Source organism: Prenolepis imparis, unplaced genomic scaffold (assembly GCF_030444845.1).
Source record: "Prenolepis imparis isolate NDT839.2.m4 unplaced genomic scaffold, iyPreImpa1.0 SCAF_5, whole genome shotgun sequence".
In the NCBI taxonomy this organism is placed as follows: Eukaryota; Metazoa; Arthropoda; class Insecta; order Hymenoptera; family Formicidae; genus Prenolepis; species Prenolepis imparis.
Window position 1 is genome coordinate 240,675 of NW_028141163.1, and position 23,389 is coordinate 264,063.

Genomic DNA, 23,389 nt, shown 5'->3' on the forward strand with positions numbered 1-23,389 from the left:
TTGAAAAATATTTAACATAAATTTATGTAATAGAAGATTTTCAAGATTATTCACCTAAAAACTTTGAACATTATATACAATCAAGTTTATAAACGTGATAAATCGCGATAAACAATCAAATTTTTACTTTACCGGAATTGACGTAAACGGAACGAAAGATGATTGGCTAACGGCGCTAACGCACACATCGTTTTCTATCCCACGCACACGTAACACGCTGTTTCGGTGTTGCCTTTGATTCGGAACTGATCTAATCAAGATTTTTCTCGTCAGTCACGTAAATTTTTGCCCTCCACTCATCTCCCTCTTTTCGTCGTGACATGCACATACGGTTCGCGACATTCTTCCACGCTGATCTGATCTAAAAGTCTGTCTTTACACAATTGATTGTACAGGTTATATTTGAAAAACCGATTTAAAAAAATGACAGAGCCAACATTAACGGAGGAGGAATTAACGCAAAAATACAAGAAGGAACGAAAGGAGTTGCAAGGTATCCGAGTCAAAGATCAAATTTCTTATCAATGGATCACCTTCGGTCCAATTTTTTATCCTTTTTCCAGCAAATTTGTGTGATTTTAATAACAAATTTTAGTTCCAATTTAACTAAGAGATTAAAATGTTTTTTTATATAATATCAAATCAGATCAGATGATTTGACATTTTCTTTTTGATTGTAGCGCAGATACAAACTTTGAAAAAGTCCATTTGCAAAGGTGACAAGAAGAAGAAGAAAGAGGTCGCGGAAGAGATAAGTCGCTTAGAGGAAAGCTTAGAAAAACGGCAAGCGGAAGAATTGAATGCATGGAGATTGGCACATGTCACCCTGAACGATGAGCAGACAGAGCCTACACAAGTGAGCGAAGAAGTTGATAAGGACAATAGTTGCTTGGAACAGTCGACACACAGACTTTCCAAGGCACAGAAAAGAAGAGAAAAAAAGGCAATTGCGGAGAAGGAATGCAAGCAGAGAATCATCGAACAGGAGGCGCTTAACATCTTTGGCAAGAGGAATGTCGAAATGGAAGCCATAAAGGAAATTCTTTCCAAGCGAGACTTGATGATCTATGAAATCCCTAGCGATGGCCACTGGTAAAATATCTCACATTATTTCTTCTTAAGTATGTATAGTCTTAAATAGTTTTGTCTATTTTACTGAGAAAGGCAAAAATAAACACTGACAATACTGTACAATAATTTAAATGTATCATTTGAGATTTGTTCATTCATTAAAACACATAAAAACCTGAATTTTTGTTTGTAGTTTATATAATGCAGTGGCGCATCAACTCAAAATAAATGGAGAAACACCTCTAAGTTTAGATGATCTTAGAACAAAGACTGCTGATTATATGAGAGAAAACATGAACGATTTTCTACCATTTCTTTCTAACCCAGATTCTGAGGATCTATTGACGCCCGAGGAGTATGAAAAATATTGCAACGATGTAGCTGAAACAAGCGCTTGGGGCGGTGCTGTTGAGGTAAATGTAGACATATGTTGTACACTTGGAAAGTATAAAATAAATATGGATTAATTAGTTCTTACGAGTTTAAGTTATTTTTTTTTGTGAACATCTTTGATATACTGATTAACATGTGTAATTTTTTTTCTCTAACATTTTTGTTTATTACAGCTGCAAGTGTTGTCACGTATTTTGAAGTGCCCGATCGAAGTCGTACAAGCTACAGGGGCTCCCTACATTGTCGGAGATGCGTACAGCAATGGTAAAAAGGCAACGTTGACCTATCATCGTCATATGTACGAGTTAGGCGCTCATTATAATTCCGTTACAAAATGCGTTCAGGACGAGGAGAGCTGATGAAAATTTCCTCTAGGTCTCTATATTTGTGTCTTACAACTGTCTTCAAATTTTATTATCAAACGATTGAATTAATCGCGTGTCTCGATTCACGAGTGTGTGCTTTTACCAGTCGATAAATTAATTTGTCCTGTAGGGAAAATAACTATAAATTTTTAGACGGTATAAAATATTTTTATCGATATATAAAATACTGAAAATGCTGCCAGCAGAGAGAATATTCAATCTTCCAACGAGAATCACATTTTTAAACTTTATAATTATTGCGCGAGTGATTATTAATCACATTAAAGTTTATAATAGAAATTCTTCTAATGTGTATAGTGACTATTAAAGGATTAAATTTAGAATATATCACAAATTTTATCATAAAGCAAAAGTTACATTCTACATTTTTGCACTGAAAATATATTAGTATTCAAAATAACTAGATTTAGTCTTTATAGTCACACACACACATTTTAGAAATTTTTTTCTACAGTCATTAGTTAAATGCAAGATACATATCAATGAATTATCAGTAAAACGTATTTCCTTGATCATTTTAATCCAGTTTAAATTTTTTATCTGCACATTTAAGCTAAATATGACTGCCAAGTTCTATATATAAGAAATACAGTAGATTCTCTATAGATTTCATAAAACATTTTCTTATTTAATCATCCTAAATCTTTTTACGCTGCAAATATACATTTTTTGTGTTTATTACATTGAAATTTTAAAATTCAGCAATTCAGAATATAGCTTTTATACATTAGAAATTAGAATCATATATATTGGTATTTAATACTAATCAAGAGTTCGACATTTGCATCATGTATTAATCTTGCATGTGACTCTTCTATTAAATAATGAGCTTTAACAGTTACATTTGGTATTAAATGTGCTATGGAAATTAGATAATGAACTTTTCAAAATTCTTTAGATTCGACTGAATTATAACTAAAATATTTCGGTACAGTTTTGATGTACGAAGCTGATTTAAAATTCCTGTTTGTTCTTAGCAATTAAAATATAGAATAATTATATATTTTCCATATGTGGATGTCAGACAATATAAAAACATGCTGCCAGCAGATATTATGCAAATATTTATTAAGATTCAATGTTCTTCAGTTTTCAAAAGGATAATGAAGTATGTGTCGCTCTTTTTTATCGCGCAAACTGTTCGTGTTCATTGTAGTAGCTGTCGCGAAATATCGCGAAATAACTATCAAATCTACGCCTATAAAGAAGGAAGTTTTACGTTCAATCGACTTGAAATAGTATAAAACAGAGTAAGCCAGAGTATAAAGTAGCGTTGCAAACAGATTGGATATAAATAAGGATAAAAGTGCTTTAATTTACTTCGACTCGTAAAGATCAACCTTGATCCCAAATTTTTGGAAATAAACTTGTAACACTTTTATTACTCTACATCTTGGACAATGAGTCTCTATTTAGAACTTTGAAACGTAGTTCAATATAAAGGTATTGGATTGTTTGTTATTTGCGAAATATCTTTCTTTGGTTCCCTTATAAATAATCAGTTTTCTAATTAATTCCTTAGATTTTCTCAGAAAAGTATAATTATATACCAGATTTTTTTTTTAAATTACTTTAAATCGTATCTGAAAATATAATAATGACATTTTTTTAAGAATATTTATTATGATATATGCTTGACCTTACAAATCGCTGATTGAGGCAACAATAACAGTAGGCATTATAAATAACAGTTAACAGTTTGAATAATCTTGAAAATTTTGTTTGTTGTATAACATAATAATACAAAAGTAATGGAAAAAGAAAAACATGGGATACAATGAATGATTTATAATTATGACATTAAAAGACAGGGAACATTCTAATTTATACACATACACGAACACACGTATATACATACTTATACTAATGATACTGTTTTCTTACGTGTTCTTGCGATTTTGTAAATATATATAATGAATGTCCTGTAGTCGGGTATCAAATAAATATAATGCATATAAGAAAAAAAACTGTTTATATATTTTTAATGCAGTTTAATTTAAAATTAAAAAAAAAATATATTTATTTTATATATATATTAGCCGCAATTATCTATTGAAAGAACATAATATTTATATTTCTCGGTGATAAATATTAAAATGTTTTCCAAATATTTTTCTTTATTCAAATTACTTTCTAAATTATTATTTAAATCATTTAATAATTCGTCACTTTATTTTTCCCCATTGTCGCTTGACGCTTTGTCATCTTCGACTTCTTTATTTTTATTTGGATTGTCTGGCTTCATATGAGGAAAAAACAATACTTCCTGTAAAAAGAATATTATCCTTATACTTTCTAACGAGAGACAATCTAATAGAACCTCGTAATTTGCTTTTAAACAATTTCAATTATAAAGAAAGATAAATTAACTAAAAAATTCTTTTCTTTTGCTCATTTTAGGAAATATGTATTTAATCGATCATACTCACTTTAATATTGTTCGTGTCAGTGAGGAACATTGTTAATCGGTCGATACCCATTCCCCAACCTGCCGTTGGCGGTAAACCGTATTCTAAAGCGGTACAGAAATTCTCGTCGACCATTTGCGCCTCTTCATCACCAGCCGCTTTATCCATCGCTTGTTGCTCGAATCTATACATACATTTAAAGTGTTGAAAATTTGTAAAAATGTGATCTTAATCTTTGAAAACATTTTCACGAGATAAATTTTAATAAAAATTAATTTACCTTTCTCTTTGAATGAATGGATCATTCAGTTCAGTGTACGCGTTGCAAATCTCTTTTTTCACAACGAAAAGCTCGAATCGTTCTGTGAGACCTTTTTTGGACCGATGCCATTTCGCCAAAGGAGACATCACTTGCGGATGATCAATGATATATGTAGGATTAATGATCTCATTTTCAATAAGTAATCCAACGAGCTATTGTAAAAAAAAAAATATTGCAACTTGGAATAACTAGGATCAATATACATATATTATCATATATCGAATTTCTATGCTTATTTAACTATGTTTATTACCATTTCATATATATATATATATATATATATATATATATATATATATATGTTTCTATAATTTGTTCTTATTTTACAAAATGCCATCTATTAAAATGAAAAGTGTCAAGTTGAAAAAGTTTTAGGCTTATTTTATAATTTTCATCTGTATCCTTACCTTATCTAATAACCTCGCTGATGTTCTAGGAGGAGGACACTCAATATTATAGCGGTCACAGAGATCGCTGAGAATCTTGTTTGCTTCCGGTGTGTTAAGCTGATCGGCTGCTGGCAGTTTGATATTAAGGATCCTCTCCAATTCCTCCATCATTGAGATGCGCTTGAAGGGGGGCGTAAAGTCGATTTCAACTGCCGCTCCGTCCGGTCCGTCGGGATGGTACTGTATTCGATAAGTTCCATGTATAGCTTTCACCATACCGGACACCATGTCTTCCGTGATTTGCATTAGGTCGTTATAGTCCGCGTACGCCATATAAAACTCGCAAGTGGTAAATTCGGGATTGTGGGTTAAGTCGATGCTCTCATTTCTAAATTGCCTGCCAATCTCGAACACTCTGTCGAGCCCACCGACGACTAACATCTATAATATTAAACGTTCACGGTTTTTATCATTGTCTCATGTTGTGTTTCATTCTTTCTTTCGTTCTTCGAATATAGATTTACGTTGTCAAGTTTTATGTAGAGAAGAAACGATTTATTTACCTTGAGATACAATTCCGGGGCGATTCTCATGTACAGATCCATGTTGAGTTCGTTATGATACGTAACGAAGGGTTTGGCGATTGCACCTCCGGCGATCATGTTCATCATAGGAGTCTCAACCTCCAAGAAGCCCATCTCGTTCAGAAATTGACGCATGTAATAGATTATCCGCGCGCGTATGTGAAAGTTTCGTCGAACTTGGTCGTTTAATATAAGGTCCAGGTATCGTTGCCGAAATCTCGTTTCCTGATTGTACATACAAAGGCTTTCAACACATACAATTTGCACGCGAATATATTTACATAATATTATATATTTATATAATTTCTATAGCAGAACGTGTATTGTTTGACTTTTAAAAGTTACTTCTTACCCTGTCCTTTAGACCAAAGTGAAGATGCGGCATCATGTGTAAACATGGACTCAAAAGAGTAATGGAAGACGGTATAATCGAAAATTCGCCCGTTTTGCTCTTGCCGGGAGAGCCAATGATGCCTATGACATCGCCTCTCTTGATTTTTGCCGTATCCCTCACAAACTCGTCCTCATTTTTATAAAGTCTTGCATTGGCCAACACTTGTACTTTGACACCCTCTCCTCGAAGATCATAGAAAATCAGTTTGGCGCCGGCCTCCCGAATTGAATGGACGCGCCCGGCTATATTATGTACCTCATTCTTCAACGATTCACCATTCTTAAGCTGCTCGCTAAACTTTTCGATGAATTCCGTAAGAGAGATCGATACGTGAAATTTGTGCGGATAAGGCTGATCATTGGCATCTTTGAGTAGACTGATGATATTTGATCGGAGCTTATAGTATTCCTAGAAATAATAAAAATATAGTTACAACGGAGAAATTGATAGGCAGAAATGAATTACGTGGACAGAAACAAAATACGATAAAAGTATTACTCAATTTTGTAATTACATTAGACAATTCAATTAAGAATTTGAAATATTGAAGCACGATAAGAGACGAAAACTGAGTTGCTGAATTGTATAAAAAGATGCACGCGTTTGCTCATAAAATAAAGAGGTTTCTATTCTTGGCGATTCTTTTTTTAAAAAAGAAAAAAATTTCTCAAGAATGTGGTAACATGTACGATATAAATTTTCTATCTCATAAGGCTCTTTAACGCTTACATTTGCACTAATCTCTTCCTCTTTGATATCCTTTTTCTCTGCTTTCTCCAAAGTCTTTATTTGATTTTTTGGGGGAGCTGCCACAGCCGCCTTGGCCTCTTCCTTTCCAGCCTTCTCTTTGGCTTTCTGCTCAGCTTTGAGACGTCTTTTCAGCTCGCTGCAATCAGAGAATAGCTTGAGCAACTCTCTCTCTTTCTCTCTGGAGATTTGATGCTGCCTGTCGAGCGCACTACTTTTACGCACTTGGAGTAAAACCGACGCAGCAGAGACGTCTGACGCAACTTTGTCTCGCGGTTCGCAAGCCATGTTGCAGGCTTCGTGCTAAGAACGATAGTGCGAGTTCTGCTCAGGGTACCGAACATGATCTCGTTATATCCCACGAGATTAGACCTTATCCGCGTGACGCGCTAGCGTCAAAGCGAGAGAGAGAGTCTGAGATTTGTCTAAGAGATATCGTTATCTGCGAAACAACACGGACGGAGAATAGAGAGTACGGAGGTCCACGTTGCGCGCAACGTGGGAGATCGCGTGGCGGGACAGGCTGTCGTTCCGCATTCGTCAGGTTATGTCTCTAGCGCGCGCCCTAAAGCGAACTCGCGCGGCTCACCGCTGATCATCGATCATTCGATCGCTGCGAATTGAGATTTCTGTCCGATAACGCGCACTTTTTTCTACACATACTCACTTTTTCGACAATTTTTCTTCCGCTACGTCCGCCATACTGATGAGCCCGCAGTCCGCCGTGCCGTGGATGAAAGTGGAAGAGACTCGTTGGAGAGTCGATCGTTGGTCAGACGGTCAGACGCCAGACGTCAGACTGTGCGCGAACGCCGCCAACTACACGCAGACCTCAGACTTGCGATTTGTGTCACGTCGAATGTGCTACGTCGTTCTCGGGCGATTATAAAACGAAAATCTATATGTCGATGGTTCTTATAGTAAGAACTTGTTACGCGGAATAGAGTGATTTTGGAATTATCGGATCTTTGTTTCGGAACGGTTCGAGAGACTAGGTTGCTCACACACGACCGACGAAATGTCATTTACTTACGATACGTTAGATCGAGGACATCGATGACTTTACATCCCGTCAGAGTAAGTTCTGCGGATATCGGATTTAATCGGATTGAACACGCGATAATGATTTCTTATTCTCTCGCTTATCGCGAGAGAGAGTAAAACGTCACGTCTGACGTACAGTTTTTTTTCGCGGTATCTCGAGCTTTCATTTAGACAAATTTTTTTCCAAGTATTCTCGGGATTTAAATCTGAAATATTTTGAGTTTTACAATAGAATCATTAAAAAAATATGTTTTTCTTTTCTTTAAGTTATGATTTAATTGTTCTTTGTTTATATTTTTATTTATTTATAATTTCTCATTTTCCTCATTCTTCAAATTTTTGCAAAGAATATTCTCAAAGAAATCCCTTTTTTTCTCAAAATCTATTGAAATTATATTAGCTCTTTTCATATACAACAAATCTTTTACGAACTATTCATCAAAACATTACGCACGTATACAATCTTATATCTACTAAAATATTAATACATGTATAAACGAGTTGCATATTAAGAACAATATCCTAATATTTTATACAAACATTATTTTTTTTAATTGTTGAACATTTTTTATATCTTACATAAAAAATATACTTAAAAAAATCCGCCTTTTTTGTCATATAAAATTTACTCGGAACGAACGTCGTCTCGTCTTTGTACGCATTTAGATGATTTCGACACAGCATGACGAATAAAATACTATTGTAGTGGGGTTGTGAAAAAATTCAATATAAGATAAAAGAAAGATATAAAGCAATAGATAACGCAGTTTACATAATATATAGATTGTAGCAGAATTTTCTCGCTCGCCGACCAAGTCTCCTTGTGTGTCGTCATTGTTACACTTGAAACATTATAAATTCCTCCAAGTCCCGACTTGAGATTTAAATCGCAAGATGTCGACCGACACGTACAACAGGGTCACGCACTGCATATTTGACATGGACGGTTTGGTGCTCGGTAAATAAAAGAGAGTTACAGAGATGACTTTCAATCAACTCGACTGCAGAATTCATTTATCGCATTTTTTTCTTTTTTGCAGATACAGAACATCTATACGCCAAGGCTTTCAATCGTATCACCAATCGTTATGGCAAAGAATTTACATGGGAGCATAAAGCAAAAACGATGGGTTTCAAGACCAAAAACGTTGCCGATTACGTAGTTAAAGAATTGGAGCTACCATTAACGGCTGACGAGTTCAGGCAAGAGATTATCGGAATCTACCAGGAGTTGTTTCCGCACACCAGTCCCATGCCAGGTAGTACTCTATATCGAGATAGATCCCGCGATACCATAATGTAACGTATATTTCGAGCAATAATATATTGGATCTTGTCCAAAATAATAGGGGCTGTACGGCTCTTGAAGCATCTAAAGGAGAACAACGTTCCGATCGCTTTGGGCACAAGCTCCGATCGAGAGAACTACGAGTTGAAAACGGAGCGTTGGCACGATCTCTTTGAGCTCTTCCATCACAAAGTGATCGGCGGCTCGGATCCCGAGGTTGTACACGGAAAGCCGAAACCCGATATATTTTTCACGGCCGCCAAGCGTTTCGACGACAATCCGGATCCTTCGAAGGTAATATACTCTTCGGATAGCTTTCAAATACCTTAGCCTTAGCATGCAAGATGGTTTTAATTCCGAGTTAGGCACAGAATCGCTGACTTTATATTTAATAACCGATAGGATTAATTGAGTTTGCAAACTCTTTTACAGTGTCTGGTCTTCGAGGATGCGCCAAACGGTGTGAAAGCTGCACTGAACGCCGGAATGCAGGTCGTTATGGTGCCGGATCCGATGCTTCCCAAACGTTACACGAGCGAAGCAACTTTGGTTCTCAACAGTCTCGAGGACTTTCAACCGGAGAAGTTCGGTCTACCACCGTACGTGACGTAATATATGTATATACAGTTCGTATTATCTCGAAATGCATAAGAATAAAGATAATTTAATGGAAAAGTTTAGCGCGTGCAGTCTTTTCTTCGATTTGTCTCTTATTCTCCTTAGTCGATGCGTGTTTTTCTCTTTAAATCTCTTTATCCGTGTCGTCGGATAAATCGCCTAATTCGTCGAAATCCTCTTGCGCCCCGCCGGCACCCCCGAATATCGCTACGTTGGAACTGGCACCGTTGAATATACCTGTAATATTTACGCACGAGAACTTGTTGCGTCTCAATTGTCTGTCGATCGCCTCTTTCAGCGTGTTGTACGCGGCGATCATGTCTCGCGAACACTGGGACAACAAATCTGAAAGCAGATTAAGAGATTCATATTCCTCTAATCCGGTTTCACACGAATATTTTAATAAAACATGTAACAAAAAAGGATCGTTACGTTTGTAAATCGGTTGGCTAATGTCAAACATCTTGTGGTAATAGTATAATTGATTGTAGAGATCCGTTCCGGAATACTGAAAATGTACAAGCGCATTATCATCACCTTGTAGTGAAAATTATTAGTACCTTGGAGTGAAAATTTCGTGTAATTTATTCGATTAAACTTACAACTTTGCTCATAGAAACGTCTTTGCACACTGGACAATCTGGAAACTTTCTCGCGAAATCTAACGGCAATCTTCTTGTTCGATTGGAACAAAGCGGATTCTCGCACTCCAACCAACCGCTGTAGTATTTGCTGATCGCTTTCCTCATAGCAAGTTGAACCGCATTCTGTATCACGTTTGCGTATTTCCACGGTGGTAACTTACAATCCTGATTAGGGCACATACTGAGCGACAATTGCCGACCGGTATGCTACGCAAAGAATAACACAAACATGTAAATATACATATTTCCAATATAATATGAAACCCGTTGTAAATATATTACTACTAGTTTTTTTACAGAGAAAAAAATAATCTTGAAACTCTATCAAAGAAAAACAAATACTTACAAACTCTGTTACGGTATCTGTAATCACTATGTCCGTATTGCATCGTTCATTTTTACACTTGAATGTTAAAGGAAGACAATTGTTGAATCTATCGTCATTGATAGCCAGTGGTAGGTTCAGAGTTGCCTCGCAAGCTAACGTTTTTGGCTTGTAAACGAATTGTAAACCTGGAGAGCAGATTGACACATGGAATATATATCATTTCTTTTAAGAGATTTAGAGCTCAAGCTCCAAGTTACCTAAATTATTGGCCAAGAAGACGTCGTCGATGCCCTCGATCGGTTCGCAGATTCGTAATATCACAGGGAATATTTGACTCAGCAAATAGTAATTGACGTCTATCTTTAATTTCTCGTTGTTCTTCACTTCGTCAATGTGATACGCTCGTTCCGTCGCGCTCGCGTCAGTTCCATCCTAATACGAAACAATAATAATTTTTATTTTTTCAGATATATTTATCTATTCGGGTTTTTATAACTCGAATTGTAAACATTGGCGAAAAAATTGCAAATTTGATAATAACCTCGCATATAACGTATGGTAACGTATCGCCGGCTTTCCACATCCGACCGCCTGCTTTATTTAATCTCAGCGCCACCATCACGTGAGACAATTGCTTTTTATCCGGATACGCGTCTGGATTTTTTGACAATTGTTTAGTGATGACAAATGTCGACAGCGGCGTCGTTCCCTCTTTCACGCCTTTCGCAACGTTCTGCAAAATCTGAACGACCTGCTCCAGACGCGTTTCGCTCGACTGATCGCAAAGAAGTATATCTAAAACTTTCCTAAAAGAAGAAAAGGAATGTCACATTTTTAATATAATCCGAGGGAATAAAATTAAATGAAAATATTATGTTATTCCGCTTACTTTCCAGTATCGCAGGCCAATGGACACCAATCTCTTCTCACGATATCTAGACCCTTGTGTTCCTGCGCTAATTGCATCTGACCATTTGGCAATTTCGACATCGTAACGGCGGCATATTTCTTCTTTTGCAAGAGTAGCAGGTATCGGAATACACCATCTATGTCTAATTCGACTTTTTTATATCGATTGTTGACTTCCCGCATAATCTAGAGAATACGTATATAACATTTAATCCTGCAATATTGTAAACTCATGATAAATTAACGTATATACGCAAACTTTTTCATACCTTTCTGCCAATCGAGAAAACGTCGTCGTATTCCAAAATGTTGGTGTTTATCATCAAGGAATCAGTGTCGCCGTAAATCACCTCGTACTGCAGTTTCTCAACCAAGTGTTTCGTATCCTCCAGAATCTGCCGGCCCTTGGCTAAGAAAGAGAAACAGCGGATATAACTCATGCTTTGTAACATTCCAAGTATTTATCTCGCATCTTACCGGTTATCAGAGCAGCGAGACCCTTGGCGTAGAATCGACAATGTGTCGCTCCCAGACATCCATACATGGAATTGGCCGTAAGTTTCAATGCCATCTGCCTGATATGGTAATCCATTTTTTGTTCCGGCGATAGATTCGGCGTTTTCATCAGTTGTTTGATCTGCTGCCTGCTTTTGACCAATTTGTGAATCTCGGTCGGAATCACACCGGCCTCCAGATCCGATTCAGGAATACTCAATTGCTGCGAATTATGCGAATTGTGTATTCAATTGTGTGTCCAAGACATTTTAACATTTATTTGACGTTCGTAACGAAGACTTACCTCGACATCGGTGTACGCTGCACCAGGCACAGTGGTGAAACACAGATTATACTCTTGTATAATGCTTGGATACAAGGAGTTGAAGTCCATCAGCAACACCAGCTTGTCGTAGAAGCCTTTCTTTGGATCGAGTACCAGACCTCCAACGTATGCCGCAGCCTTTCTACGCGGACCGTCTAAATGCGTAATCTAGCATTAGTTATACATAATCACGTATAATAACTATACACAAAAGATATATCGCCATCTCACCACCGTCTCGTCCCTTCTTCTCAATTTTCTTGTCCGGAGTTATGTAATCCTTCAAATGGAAAGCGTGTAACAGCAAATACTCGTTTCTTTCGGCTCTTCCGCCTAACAGTGTCCTTGATAAGACATTACCTACGTTCGAGGATTAATCGTTAATTTTTTGTTATATTAAAAAAAAACCCAATATTAAAGCGAATAATACCAGCTAGACAGGTGATTTGAAGTGCAAGCGGTATAACATTGAGATCCATTACTATAGTTATTATGTATTTCGCTTCTTTTAACGTTGCGTGTATTAGATTCAGAACTTTGTCCGCTGTATTGTAGAACAACGGAGTCTCCGCCGGCGTGATCTCTTTACATTCATGTTCCTTCGTCTTTAATACCTGTCACAAATATTTGTCAGACTTGTGTGATATCGATTTGCAATTGGAGCAATAATATATGGTACCAATGTAGCATGCATGACTTACTGCACTGCAAAGCGATTGCAGATCGTAACTTCTAAGTTTCAAGTTCAATTCTTTTGCCGAGATTTGTATATCACAAATTGGACGACCAACAAACGCTTGATTGAGAATTATCTTCCCCTACAGAAACATTATTTGAATTAGCTTCCTCTAATACATTCGTTATCTAAAATTAATTTAAAAAAAAATATATATATATATATTTACTCTAAATAGGGGAGGAGTTGTTGATTTCAATCTTCCCATTCTGTTCCAATTTGACACTTTTAATGCAAACATTCTCTGCATCAAGACGTCAAATTGAAAAGCACAGTCGTAGCCTATTATTAAATCTGGATCTGCTTTCTGCATCAAAGTTAACAGCTCTTCGAGTAATTCACTTTCTGTTTCACATTTTATTACTTCAGTATTCGCGACCTTCAAGAAGGCGTCCCTGATTTGTCGCGGCCACGGGGTCTCTCGTGGATGTGTGACAACTGTATACAATTGCAAATCAATCGCAAGGTTTTCATTAATATCTTGATAGACGAATTGTGAGAAATATTCGTGTTTTTTAAAGATTAAATAAATGTTTCTTAATTATAAGATAATATGTTTTCAAATGTCGATAACTATTAATAATAATTAAAACAATCGATAAATATGATGTAAAAATATAAACGTACAGCAAAATTGGCGATCATAAGGTGGTTTTGGCGGTTCTTTGTCGACATTGTACTTGTGATGAATCAATACAACAACCATCACCACTTCGTTTTGCAGTTTTGCATTCAAGGACATCCTCACATTCAGGGTTGCTATGACCATTGGTGGCTTGGATTTCTCTTGAGAACACAGCGATATATTGTCCATGTCTGAGGTAAGCACCTGTCGCATTGTACAAATATAAATTGTATTCGAAATTTTTCCTTTACTGTACAATATGACAAATGCGCGACAATTTACTTACTATTTGCGAACACCAGGCAAACCGTCCCGCGGTGGGTGATATATTCTTAACATCTAACCAGCAGGGTCCTTTAATCTTTCGTTCTATAAGTAACAGCTCCAATGCGTTCACTGTTGTGCCAAAGACGCGTTCTATTGCCGGACCCGAGTAATCGGCATCGATTGCTGGATAGCGCGCGTTATATCTAACTTCCAAGTAGTCTGAAGTTTTAGGTGTACCCTCCTTCTCGAAGGAATAATGCTTGTTCGTCTCTTTGCAATTGAATTCCATTATACGCATCTTACTGGCATATTCATCAAATTCCTTATACACGTCGTCCATGGTAGTTAATTGTGATTCGTTGTTTTTCATCTGTAATTTACACCCATAAACAAAACTGCATTTAATAATTTGTAACAATTGAGAAATATTTACACATTTAAATTAAATAGAAGAGAAGAAAAAGTTGATGAAAAATTATATACATACATATTTCCTAGGTAAGAGATGTATTCTTCTTGGTATACAATGTACCATAACGCAACACGAACAATACACATCGTGATTCGGTACATAGGTCTTGCCAAAGAGGTATACAGTTCCAGGATTTTTGTATGGATTTTCGTATGCATCTAAATAATAAAACCTGAATACTTCTTCCTCATCTTTTGTTTTAATCAACTGTGGTGCCACTTCCGTCAGGTCAACAGTATTACCGATTTTCATACTTTTGACAGAAGTTTTACATGTAGGAGTCTGTATGTCTATTCCATTCTTTTGAGATGTAACATTTTTACTCGCCGGCAATAAGAAATCCATATCCATGCTTCCATCATCGAAATCTATAGTAGAGAGCTGCAATTGTATTTCACGTGTTAAATTTTGTTCTTATAAAAATGTAGTAAGAGATGAAATAAAGATGGAAAAAGTGGAACTCACATCCTCGACGCATTCATTAATATCCATTATGGCGGTATCTTCATCTTCGATTATCTGACTTGCACTATGCGCAACATTATTAGATTCTGCTGATTTTCTTACATCTTGTTCTTCTGGCTTTGAATTTTTTTCTAACTTCAAACAATTATTGGCTGATTTATTAACACTCTTTTTTTGTGGCGCATCAAATATTACAGTGTCATCTATATCCTCAATTATCTGACTTGCACTTTGCGCAATATTGTTAGATTCCACTGATTTCACCACGTTTTGTTCTTCTAATTTTTCAGATACTATCTTACCACCTATTTCTTGGTTCATGGATAAAAACTCATAATTTTGTCTGCAATAAATTTATCATTCAAAGTTAAAACTTTTATAAAATAGTATACATACAATATAAATATAATCTATCAACTTACGCAATGCCGGAATGAACTGTATGACAAAATTTATTTTTATTGCCGCTTGCTGGTTTAGGACTATTTGTTGTCTTTTTACTTGCAGAGATTTCGCTAAGCAATTCTCCCAAAATATCATCATCTTTAGCCACTACATTGCTGTCTTTCTTAGAAGGCATATTTCTAATCATACTTTGAATATCCCCCTTTTTTCCATTTTCTTCCTTTCTTCTCTTTCTAGGACCAGCCATATTATGTCTCTGTTTTCTTGCTTCTTGAATGCTTTCTTCATCTAGATCATCGTCAAAAATCTCCCTCCCATCTTCGATGTATCCACTTTCTCCTACAATTACAAATTTTAATTTAAAATCAATGCTTCTAGACTTTATAATTTCTATGAAGAGATAATTATTTTTTCTTTCAAAATGTTTTCCAAACAAATTGTTTAATCTAATCTGCTTTACTTATAACGAAACATTTTATATCTTTCTCTATGAAATAAGAAAAACTTTTATACCATCGTCGACTATCCAATCATCCCGCTGACGTTTCAGGACAGATTTACTATACTCTTTCTCATCCACTTCATCATATATATTTTCTATCTCTTCAATCTCATACTTGCGTTTTCCACCGCTTCGACTCTCCTTCAATCTTTCCAAAGCTGAGAGTCTGCCAGTTTTATCAATCTTTTGACGCTTAGTCCTGCCAGAGGTAGATGCTAAAACATTTTTTTGCGAAGAACAAAAATGTGTAGTACTCTGGTCTACAAGTATTTAAGACAAATAATAACATGATGCAATTTTTCATACTATTTATTCTGTCCGACTAACTTTCTGTCAACAATGATAAAATCAATGTTTACCGAATCATCATTATGCAAATACTACATGTAAACAAAAGATACCAAGAAAATGCAGTAGTGCTTAAAAATATGTAACACTTCTGTTGTAGACATTTGATCACAGAATTGTATCGTTATTTCGCGATTGGCAAATTACTTACGCTGCGTATCGTCCATTATTATTGCTGAAATTCCATGCGAAGCGCGTTTGTTAGCAGAAACCACGCAAATGCCATTTCTCGTCGCACTGTTTCGACAAGTTTTTGGCGGGAGATAAGTATGTAAATCTCGCACGCATCGCGCATCGGTGCGATATCTCGCATCTCGCAGTTCGATATGACTCGATGGATTTGAGATTTGTCCGTGCGATGGCTCCTGCACAACCATGGACGTAAGAATACCTGGACGGAACGTAAAGTACCCTTTTAGACGCGGGGAGTAGTTCCTGAGAGGTGAGAGGTCTACGGTTGCGTCCATTTTAGATGCCTCAGATTTAGCGTCTATTTTCACGTCGCACGACGTTAATCGAGACACACAGATTTGTATAGCATCTGTGTGAGACATTATACACATTCACAACGATAACATTCCGTGAAATTATCCGCCGCCGCCATCTTAGATGCCTCATATCCGTGTCAATAGACATTTCATTCCCTTCACCCTTTGTGCTTCACCTACGCAATATTGCGTTCCGTCCAGGATTCTTACGTCCATGGTCACAAAGTTTATAGTTTATAGCATGAACAGTGTTGCCAATTTCAAATCGCGCAACCATAGAATATATAATATATAATATTGGAGCGCGTGTCGATGTGCGCGGTGCGTTCGATTTTTAACCTTCAAGTGGCGCCGCATCACGCGGTCGGAATTCGGCGCGCGGAGTGGGGGGCTGTGGTGGGGGGTGAGAGTGGGGGGTTGCGCGCGCTCTCACGTGCGCGGCGCACCGGCGCGCGCGTCCCCCCACTCTCACCCCCCATCACAGCCCCCCACTCCGCGCGGCGCACCGGCGCGCGCGTCCCCCCACTCTCACCCCCCACCACAGCCCCAATTCCGCGCGCCGAATTCCGACCGCGTGACGCGGCGCCACTTGAAGGTTAAAAGTCGAACGCACCGCGCACATCGACATCGACACGCGCTCTCTCTCTCTCTCTCTCTCTCTCTCTCTCTCTCTCTCTCTCTCTCTCTCGTCCCGTGTTGCGCGTTGCGCATAGAACCAAGTATTATTCAAGTGAAGATATCTCTCTCTTCATTCTGTGCCTGATGTTCATTTTAGCGTGATAATTTTTTATTGGTGCTCCGATCCGCGATATGTAATGTCTGAAAATCTATTGGTTCAGTGGAATTAGTGATTAGCCAATCAGGATAAAAGTAACTAGAGCTTGTGGAGCTCTATCATTTCGCGTATCTTCTATTTGAATTATTCTTAGCCATGGACGTAAGAATACCTGGACGGAACGTAAAGTACCCTTTTAGACGCGGGGAGTAGTTCCTGAGGGGTGAGAGGTCTACGGTTGTGTCCATTTTAGATGCCTCAGATTTAGCGTCTATTTTCACGTCGCACGACGTTAATCGAGACACACAGATTTGTATAGCATCTGTGTTGAGACATTATACACATTCACAACGATAACATTCCGTGAAATTATCCGCCGCCGCCATCTTAGATGCCTCATATCCGTGTCAATAGACATTTCATTCCTTTCACCCTTTGTGCTTCACCCCGGCAGTATTGCGTTCCGTCCAGGTATTCTTACGTCCATGTGCACAACTATTGACCAATCGGAGATTTCTATTTTCAATGCACTGTGCGTCCTGCGTGATACGGGCTTTATGTATCTGTCATTCTACTCATTCTTGAAAATTGGATTATTCCCTGTGCCGTCGAGATTTCTTTGATTTGTGAACGCGATTTGAAATTCGCGGAATTGTCGCCGGCAAAATGTCACGTTTGTTTTCGCGTGCGACGATAAGAAGAAAAAAAAAAAGGGAGATGGAATAGAACATCTTATTACGCGCTGCCGGAATGGACGACGAAATTCTTCTTCCAAGGTATTTTTATTTTTTACTATGTCAGAACAACGATAATAATCCGTTGTTCAACAACAAAAATGAAAAGAAAGTGCAAAGAAAAAGAACTTGATCGCCGCAAAACTATATTATTCATATTATATATGTATTTTTGTATATAATTTTTATTTTTCTCTTATGCTTATACATTATTAAATAATCGCTCTAATTACATTTATTATCATTTACAGAAATTATATGGACTTTGCGTATCGACCAAAACGTCGTACACCACTCGCATCATACATGCGACGTTTATCCTTACATTACGTTTATCCTGATAATACGGTACTTGATAGACAAACTGTGCCCAAGGTGTGTATATTTGATATTATAGGATTAGATTATATTAAATTTATATTATAGATATATTGACATATCTGACTCCTGATACTGATATATTTTGATTGCGATATTAAAATTGATCTCAAGTCTATATACTCTTATTGTGAAATAAATAATATATTGTCATTTTTAGGTCTATGCCATATATATACCATTTGTAACTAAACATCAAAGATCCATAAATTTAACAACTTTTGGAAAAACAAAATTGAGCAAAAGTACTCAGACATTTAACTCGATCCATAATTTGAACCAAGAGAAAAATAGATTTTTCTATTTACTATCTGTTATCATATTGGCAGTAATTATAATTTGCAGCATAATAATAGGAATAATTGTATATATAATGGAAAAAAATACTATGCCACCTGCTGTAGACAATCATACTTTGATATTATTTAAATTTGTTAATGATATTAAAGCTGTACGTTATAATCAAGAGTCAGATATTTGGAATAACGTTTCATTGACAATAAACAAACTGATATCAAGAGCAACTAGGAAGGTATCTTTGATCATTCTATTATTTGCAAATGAAACAACTACAATGGATTCTTTAACCATAGCATTAGCATATGCAAGCAGTACTGTCTTAAACACTGACATTCCCCTGTGCTTGAATCCAGATATCGGAGATAATGCTGGTGAGATTCGTGACATATTGAAAAAACAATTCCCAGTGAAAAAGGTTGTGGTGAGTATGCATGTATATTTCGAATGTAAATTATACATATGCCATCTAACTTGTATAAATAAATATTGTTTCAGATAATTTGCGATATTTTGAATATTAATACGAAAATAATAATGGCATTACGTGATTTGTGTGTAAGAACAAATCCTTTTGCTGGAGAGGCTATTTACATTCTTACTATGCAGACTGATAATTATCAATTATCACAGGACAAGCTGGCTTTTGTCGAAAAACAGGTTTATCGTAAACTATTAAATAACATTAATCGGGATACTTTAATTATGCGTTTATAATGTGCATTACAAAGGGGTGATTATATCGATACAAGCAGGGCCGTAATTAAGATATTGCTAATCTATCCGAGTTCAAAAGAATGTGTGGAATGCTTCCAAAGAGTATATAAATGTGATATTAAATTTAGTTGAATAATAGCTTTGAATATTATAGAATAGATATATTATGGAACAAGCTGAAGATATAAAAGTATATATTTATATCAGTATACTCGAATGCCTTTAAGGTGTCAGAACTATCACTGCAGTTATGTTAGATTATGTCAAAATTGAGAAGTTATACAAATGTTTTTCTTGCATTATAAATAATTTTTATAATAGAAGAAAAATATTTGTAGTTTTGTAACAGTACGCGGTTACGCTTTGATCGCGTAATCGGCACATCATTATTCGTATTTCTTTATTCCGACTTATTTTATATAAGAATTGATCATTTAATTTTTTCATAGTATCAATTTTAAAAGCAATTACGATATATTGAATTGAATATGATATATCTCTCGAAATTAATTGTTTTGCATCTGCAGCAATAGTTACCTAATTATGGCAATCGTAATCGAGTCTATCTCTGGTTGTTAGAAGAGAATGGGAATTAGAAGAGAACGTAAAATCTATATTTTTTTATTATTTTGTTTATTATTTATATATTTGTTATATATTCATTATTTTATTGTGTGCTGATATTACAAGAGATTAACAAGAACTTGATTTAAAACATCTTGTACGAATTGAATATAATAAACAGCATATTGTTGAAAGAAAGAAACATTTTTATATCGCCATTTCTTTTTATCGTATAAATATCTTACATTTTATTCCTCAAGTATCTTTTTCAACATATACTGCATTATTAATAATTTATACAATATTAAATATAATTTATATAATTGTATAAAACAATGAATTTATATATCTGTAGAAGAAGGTTGACATTTTCAGCATTTGAAATGGCTTACTTTTACGCACGCGCATTACGCGCAGATTTAATTTCAAGTCGTTGACAGAGGCCGCATTCAGCAGACTCAACAGTTGAGCAATTTTCCGATGTCATTCGATGCTGATTGGCTGGATCTGAAAGTAGAAACTAATCACGTTCGATTGCTACTTAGCGGTTGAGTCTGCTGAATGCGGCCAGAAAGTTACCTGACTATATATTGTACTTTTCATGCTTCTTGAATTTCAATCCGTCAAACTGATCTCGTAACGAACTTCGGATTCGGAGTTCGGAGCGGTGATTTCATGTTGAACGAACAGCAAACCACGAGAGGGTAAATATTTTCTCTTTGGAATATTCGCATAATGACGCTTCTCTCTAGTCAGGCTTGAGTTAAAAACCTGCATTAATTCGCGATTGTTTTTTGCCGGTGGTAAAATTTTTAATCGGAGAGAACTCGATAATCCCAAGTTTGACAATGACTCTCGTAACCACACAACTAACATTCATCGTGGATGAGTGAGTGATAAAAAAAGAAATACACGAAACACTAATTTCTGCATCTCATATATCGATTATGTCTCTATGTTATATATCATCGATATCAAGAAAATCTTTGGCTTTGTTTTGTTACGATTATATGTAAAGCAGTATAGGTTACCATATCATGTCAATGTTGATGAAAGTCATGGATTCTCTTACATTGCTACATTTCATTGTTTGCACATTTATCGGCTTATTGCATACAAACTGTGACATTTGAATGTATATTTACGTTTTGTTGAATATTCTTTATAATATAAAAGATTTTTTTTTTTTTCTTTTTGTGAAAGTGACCAAACACCTTTGCAATGCATTATAGTACTTTAGTCTTTATGCGACACTTTTATATAATAACAATCCATTTTATATCCACAGTTACAATGTCGAAGACGCACAGTCCAATGCATTTTAATGGAGAAATAGACAGCTTTTACGTGGATCCAAACTTTTCTGTGGATATTAATAAGCAGATGCAAGTCCCCAAAAGCATTCGCGTAAACGGGGATTACATGGATCAAGATATCGCTGTTACAAATACATCGACGTGGAATCAAATGTCTACTATGGACAAATATGATATGCAAGTGCCAGATAGGATTCTTGTTATCGGTGAGATTCTATGTTAAATGATTATATTTATCATTTAACATTTATTACATATTTTATTACAAGAATATTTTATAATTTTGCTTTTTCTTTTTGTAACAATCTTTTGTAATAATCTAAAAATTTATTATTACAGGAGAAGGACAACATTTTGGTACAAAGGCGCCACCGCCAGAAATTGTTTTAGAAAATGCTGTAATGCGTACCGAGCCTGCTGTAGTCAGAGTGCAGGTAATATATCGAAACAATTGCGGAATGACAACATTCGTCATTAAATACTTACCTTCACCGACAGACTCCTCCAAGAGTTTTGACTCTGGACAATCACTACTTCCCAGCGGTGGATGAAGACGAGTTTCTGCCACATGCCACGGAAATTGTAAATCCAGTGAACACAAGACCCAAGACATACAATACAGAAACGCAGATTGTGAAACATGTCAGGTATAAAACTTACGCTAGAGAGAAATTTTATTAAATATTTAATTTTTTACTTTTGGTGTTTTTATTACGCAGAGAACAAACGCCCTCTTACAATGCTCTGGACGTGTCTCTGCCACCGAGCGAAGAAGTTCAACATTTGCGTCGTCAAGTAGGTAAATTGAACCGCAGAGTGATGGCGCTCGAATTAGACATGTTGCATCGTCAGCAGAGAGATAAGATTTTCTATATTGCGACTATAGCGTACTTTATTTTGAAAACCTTTTCCTGGTTAACTAGGAACTGAGTTTTTGATCGAAAAAGAGAAAGGAAAGAAAGATTTCGAACATGTTTGTTTTGCTAGAAGAGGCAATTTTTTAAACCAGAATCTTGAATCACTCTTGCTGTAACAAAGTATAACCAGAGACTTTTTATCACAGTCTTGTAAGATTAATCTTGAAAATAGAGATGAACGACATAATACGGGACAGATATGCGCGAATGTTTCTATAACGCAGGACACATTAGACAGACATATGAAACGCATTGAAAATATGACGATTTAATTGTCTTTGCTGTATTAAAAGTAAGCTTGGCTTCAAAAGGACTTGTATGTATTGTATTAGGTTTGACAATATATATATATGTATGTTATTAATGTATATACAGCAATTTGCAAAACTTTAATAAATTGAGTTAATTTTCATATATAATTGTAAATGTAGGAAATGTAGCGAATTATATTCGTCGGAATGCGCATCGATCTAACTCTGTTTCCTTTCTCAGTATTAACGAAATTAATGTTTAGGAAACACTTTAGGAAGGATTTACTTTTGTCGCGTGCGATATGAAAATTATCTATGCTCTGAGCATCTTATCTGAGAATTAATGATTTACTTTAATAATATATAATTATGTATTTTCTCTGTGGCCATAGCACTTAGAATTGTAATCTATCGATCATATATATTGCGATTAATAAAATCAATAAAGTTATATTATTACAAACATATTTTACAATATTATAAGAGTGTATTGTATAAAAGTAATTAGGAAATACTAATTCTACACATTATTATACGAGTACTATTCTTAGCAGGAAAACTCTTTGTGATATATAACTTTCTCTTTAAATCTGTCTTGTTATTTAGATTATACTTTGTGGTTATAATAAAAATGTGCATTATAATTTACAAAATATAATTTTTATTAAATATTTTTTTACTTGCACTCTGGAAGAAAAAAAAATTGCATAAAGAATTATTTTTCGATCAGTATTTGTATGTGAACTTTTCGCGCATGCGCGAAATGCGTGTTAGCCTTAATACAGAG

General features: G+C 35.8%; 6 protein-coding genes across 10 annotated transcripts; 4 read left to right on the forward strand and 2 right to left on the reverse strand.

Moving 5' to 3' along the window:
* Window positions 1-207: 207 nt before the first annotated feature.
* Window positions 208-3,673, forward strand: LOC145936585 (deubiquitinase OTUD6B). The gene is made up of 4 exons (XM_083038892.1): window positions 208-493; window positions 681-1,092; window positions 1,265-1,484; window positions 1,638-3,673. Exons 1-4 carry the CDS (start codon window positions 424-426, stop codon window positions 1,821-1,823), a joined length of 888 nt encoding a protein of 295 aa, XP_082895018.1. The 5' UTR covers window positions 208-423; the 3' UTR covers window positions 1,824-3,673.
* Window positions 3,674-3,805: 132 nt separating this feature from the next.
* Lysrs (Lysyl-tRNA synthetase) lies at window positions 3,806-7,538 on the reverse strand. 2 transcript variants are annotated; one of them, XM_083038888.1, is made up of 8 exons: window positions 7,362-7,538; window positions 6,677-6,833; window positions 5,906-6,355; window positions 5,533-5,778; window positions 4,988-5,410; window positions 4,539-4,732; window positions 4,280-4,442; window positions 3,806-4,116 (listed from the first exon to the last, which is right to left on the reverse strand). In XM_083038888.1, exons 1-8 carry the CDS (start codon window positions 7,394-7,396, stop codon window positions 4,021-4,023), a joined length of 1,764 nt encoding a protein of 587 aa, XP_082895014.1. In that variant the 5' UTR covers window positions 7,397-7,538; the 3' UTR covers window positions 3,806-4,020. The 2 variants fall into 2 exon arrangements, with proteins under 2 accessions (XP_082895014.1, XP_082895013.1); XM_083038887.1 differs by lacking the exon at window positions 7,362-7,538 and adding an exon at window positions 6,920-7,344.
* Window positions 7,539-7,546: 8 nt separating this feature from the next.
* LOC145936586 (pseudouridine-5'-phosphatase) lies at window positions 7,547-9,701 on the forward strand. 2 transcript variants are annotated; one of them, XM_083038893.1, is made up of 5 exons: window positions 7,547-7,771; window positions 8,522-8,696; window positions 8,779-8,997; window positions 9,088-9,320; window positions 9,459-9,701. In XM_083038893.1, the coding sequence occupies exons 2-5, from the start codon at window positions 8,633-8,635 to the stop codon at window positions 9,636-9,638; spliced, it is 696 nt and encodes a 231-aa protein (XP_082895019.1). In that variant the 5' UTR covers window positions 7,547-7,771; window positions 8,522-8,632; the 3' UTR covers window positions 9,639-9,701. The 2 variants fall into 2 exon arrangements, with proteins under 2 accessions (XP_082895019.1, XP_082895020.1); XM_083038894.1 differs by lacking the exon at window positions 7,547-7,771 and having other exon boundaries at window positions 8,155-8,696.
* Dnapol-alpha180 (DNA polymerase alpha catalytic subunit) lies at window positions 8,468-16,982 on the reverse strand. Of its 2 annotated transcripts, XM_083038865.1 has the most exons (21): window positions 16,317-16,981; window positions 15,829-16,032; window positions 15,333-15,654; window positions 14,911-15,253; window positions 14,461-14,826; window positions 13,993-14,343; window positions 13,709-13,910; window positions 13,251-13,519; window positions 13,047-13,163; window positions 12,776-12,959; window positions 12,577-12,705; window positions 12,325-12,500; window positions 12,003-12,243; window positions 11,795-11,934; window positions 11,506-11,711; window positions 11,158-11,422; window positions 10,874-11,048; window positions 10,635-10,801; window positions 10,247-10,495; window positions 10,077-10,152; window positions 8,468-9,989 (listed from the first exon to the last, which is right to left on the reverse strand). In XM_083038865.1, exons 1-21 carry the CDS (start codon window positions 16,726-16,728, stop codon window positions 9,769-9,771), a joined length of 4,815 nt encoding a protein of 1,604 aa, XP_082894991.1. In that variant the 5' UTR covers window positions 16,729-16,981; the 3' UTR covers window positions 8,468-9,768. The 2 variants fall into 2 exon arrangements, with proteins under 2 accessions (XP_082894991.1, XP_082894990.1); XM_083038864.1 differs by having other exon boundaries at window positions 8,468-10,152; window positions 16,317-16,982.
* Window positions 16,983-17,847: 865 nt separating this feature from the next.
* On the forward strand, window positions 17,848-20,300 carry LOC145936410 (uncharacterized). The gene is made up of 4 exons (XM_083038627.1): window positions 17,848-18,204; window positions 18,414-18,537; window positions 18,701-19,261; window positions 19,336-20,300. Exons 1-4 carry the CDS (start codon window positions 18,179-18,181, stop codon window positions 19,552-19,554), a joined length of 930 nt encoding a protein of 309 aa, XP_082894753.1. The 5' UTR covers window positions 17,848-18,178; the 3' UTR covers window positions 19,555-20,300.
* A 379-nt stretch (window positions 20,301-20,679) lies between these two features.
* Tango11 (transport and golgi organization 11) lies at window positions 20,680-23,150 on the forward strand. 2 transcript variants are annotated; one of them, XM_083039539.1, is made up of 5 exons: window positions 20,680-20,822; window positions 21,407-21,640; window positions 21,774-21,868; window positions 21,933-22,081; window positions 22,154-23,146. In XM_083039539.1, the coding sequence occupies exons 2-5, from the start codon at window positions 21,412-21,414 to the stop codon at window positions 22,362-22,364; spliced, it is 684 nt and encodes a 227-aa protein (XP_082895665.1). In that variant the 5' UTR covers window positions 20,680-20,822; window positions 21,407-21,411; the 3' UTR covers window positions 22,365-23,146. The 2 variants fall into 2 exon arrangements, with proteins under 2 accessions (XP_082895665.1, XP_082895664.1); XM_083039538.1 differs by lacking the exon at window positions 20,680-20,822 and adding an exon at window positions 20,835-21,007 and having other exon boundaries at window positions 22,154-23,150.
* Window positions 23,151-23,389: the final 239 nt, after the last annotated feature.

Coding starts and splice junctions, on each gene's coding strand:
- LOC145936585 (XM_083038892.1), top strand. CDS start 424: ATGACAGAGCCAACATTAACGGAGGAGGAATTAACGCAAAAATACAAG. Junction 494..680: donor GGAACGAAAGGAGTTGCAAG/GTATCCGAGTCA, acceptor TTTTGATTGTAG/CGCAGATACAAACTTTGAAA. Junction 1,485..1,637: donor CTTGGGGCGGTGCTGTTGAG/GTAAATGTAGAC, acceptor TGTTTATTACAG/CTGCAAGTGTTGTCACGTAT.
- Lysrs (XM_083038887.1), bottom strand. CDS start 7,038: ATGTTCGGTACCCTGAGCAGAACTCGCACTATCGTTCTTAGCACGAAG. Junction 6,356..6,676: donor AGGAAGAGATTAGTGCAAAT/GTAAGCGTTAAA, acceptor TATTATTTCTAG/GAATACTATAAGCTCCGATC. Junction 4,443..4,538: donor CCATTCATTCAAAGAGAAAG/GTAAATTAATTT, acceptor ATGTATGTATAG/ATTCGAGCAACAAGCGATGG.
- LOC145936586 (XM_083038893.1), top strand. CDS start 8,633: ATGTCGACCGACACGTACAACAGGGTCACGCACTGCATATTTGACATG. Junction 8,697..8,778: donor CATGGACGGTTTGGTGCTCG/GTAAATAAAAGA, acceptor TCTTTTTTGCAG/ATACAGAACATCTATACGCC. Junction 8,998..9,087: donor GCACACCAGTCCCATGCCAG/GTAGTACTCTAT, acceptor CCAAAATAATAG/GGGCTGTACGGCTCTTGAAG.
- Dnapol-alpha180 (XM_083038864.1), bottom strand. CDS start 16,728: ATGTGTATAATGTCTCACACAGATGCTATACAAATCTGTGTGTCTCGA. Junction 16,033..16,316: donor AATAATGGACGATACGCAGC/GTAAGTAATTTG, acceptor AAAATGTTTTAG/CATCTACCTCTGGCAGGACT. Junction 11,423..11,505: donor TTGGCCTGCGATACTGGAAA/GTAAGCGGAATA, acceptor TTCTTCTTTTAG/GAAAGTTTTAGATATACTTC.
- LOC145936410 (XM_083038627.1), top strand. CDS start 18,179: ATGGACGACGAAATTCTTCTTCCAAG. Junction 18,538..18,700: donor ATAGACAAACTGTGCCCAAG/GTGTGTATATTT, acceptor TGTCATTTTTAG/GTCTATGCCATATATATACC. Junction 19,262..19,335: donor TCCCAGTGAAAAAGGTTGTG/GTGAGTATGCAT, acceptor ATATTGTTTCAG/ATAATTTGCGATATTTTGAA.
- Tango11 (XM_083039538.1), top strand. Junction 21,641..21,773: donor AGATAGGATTCTTGTTATCG/GTGAGATTCTAT, acceptor TTATTATTACAG/GAGAAGGACAACATTTTGGT. Junction 22,082..22,153: donor CAGATTGTGAAACATGTCAG/GTATAAAACTTA, acceptor TTTATTACGCAG/AGAACAAACGCCCTCTTACA.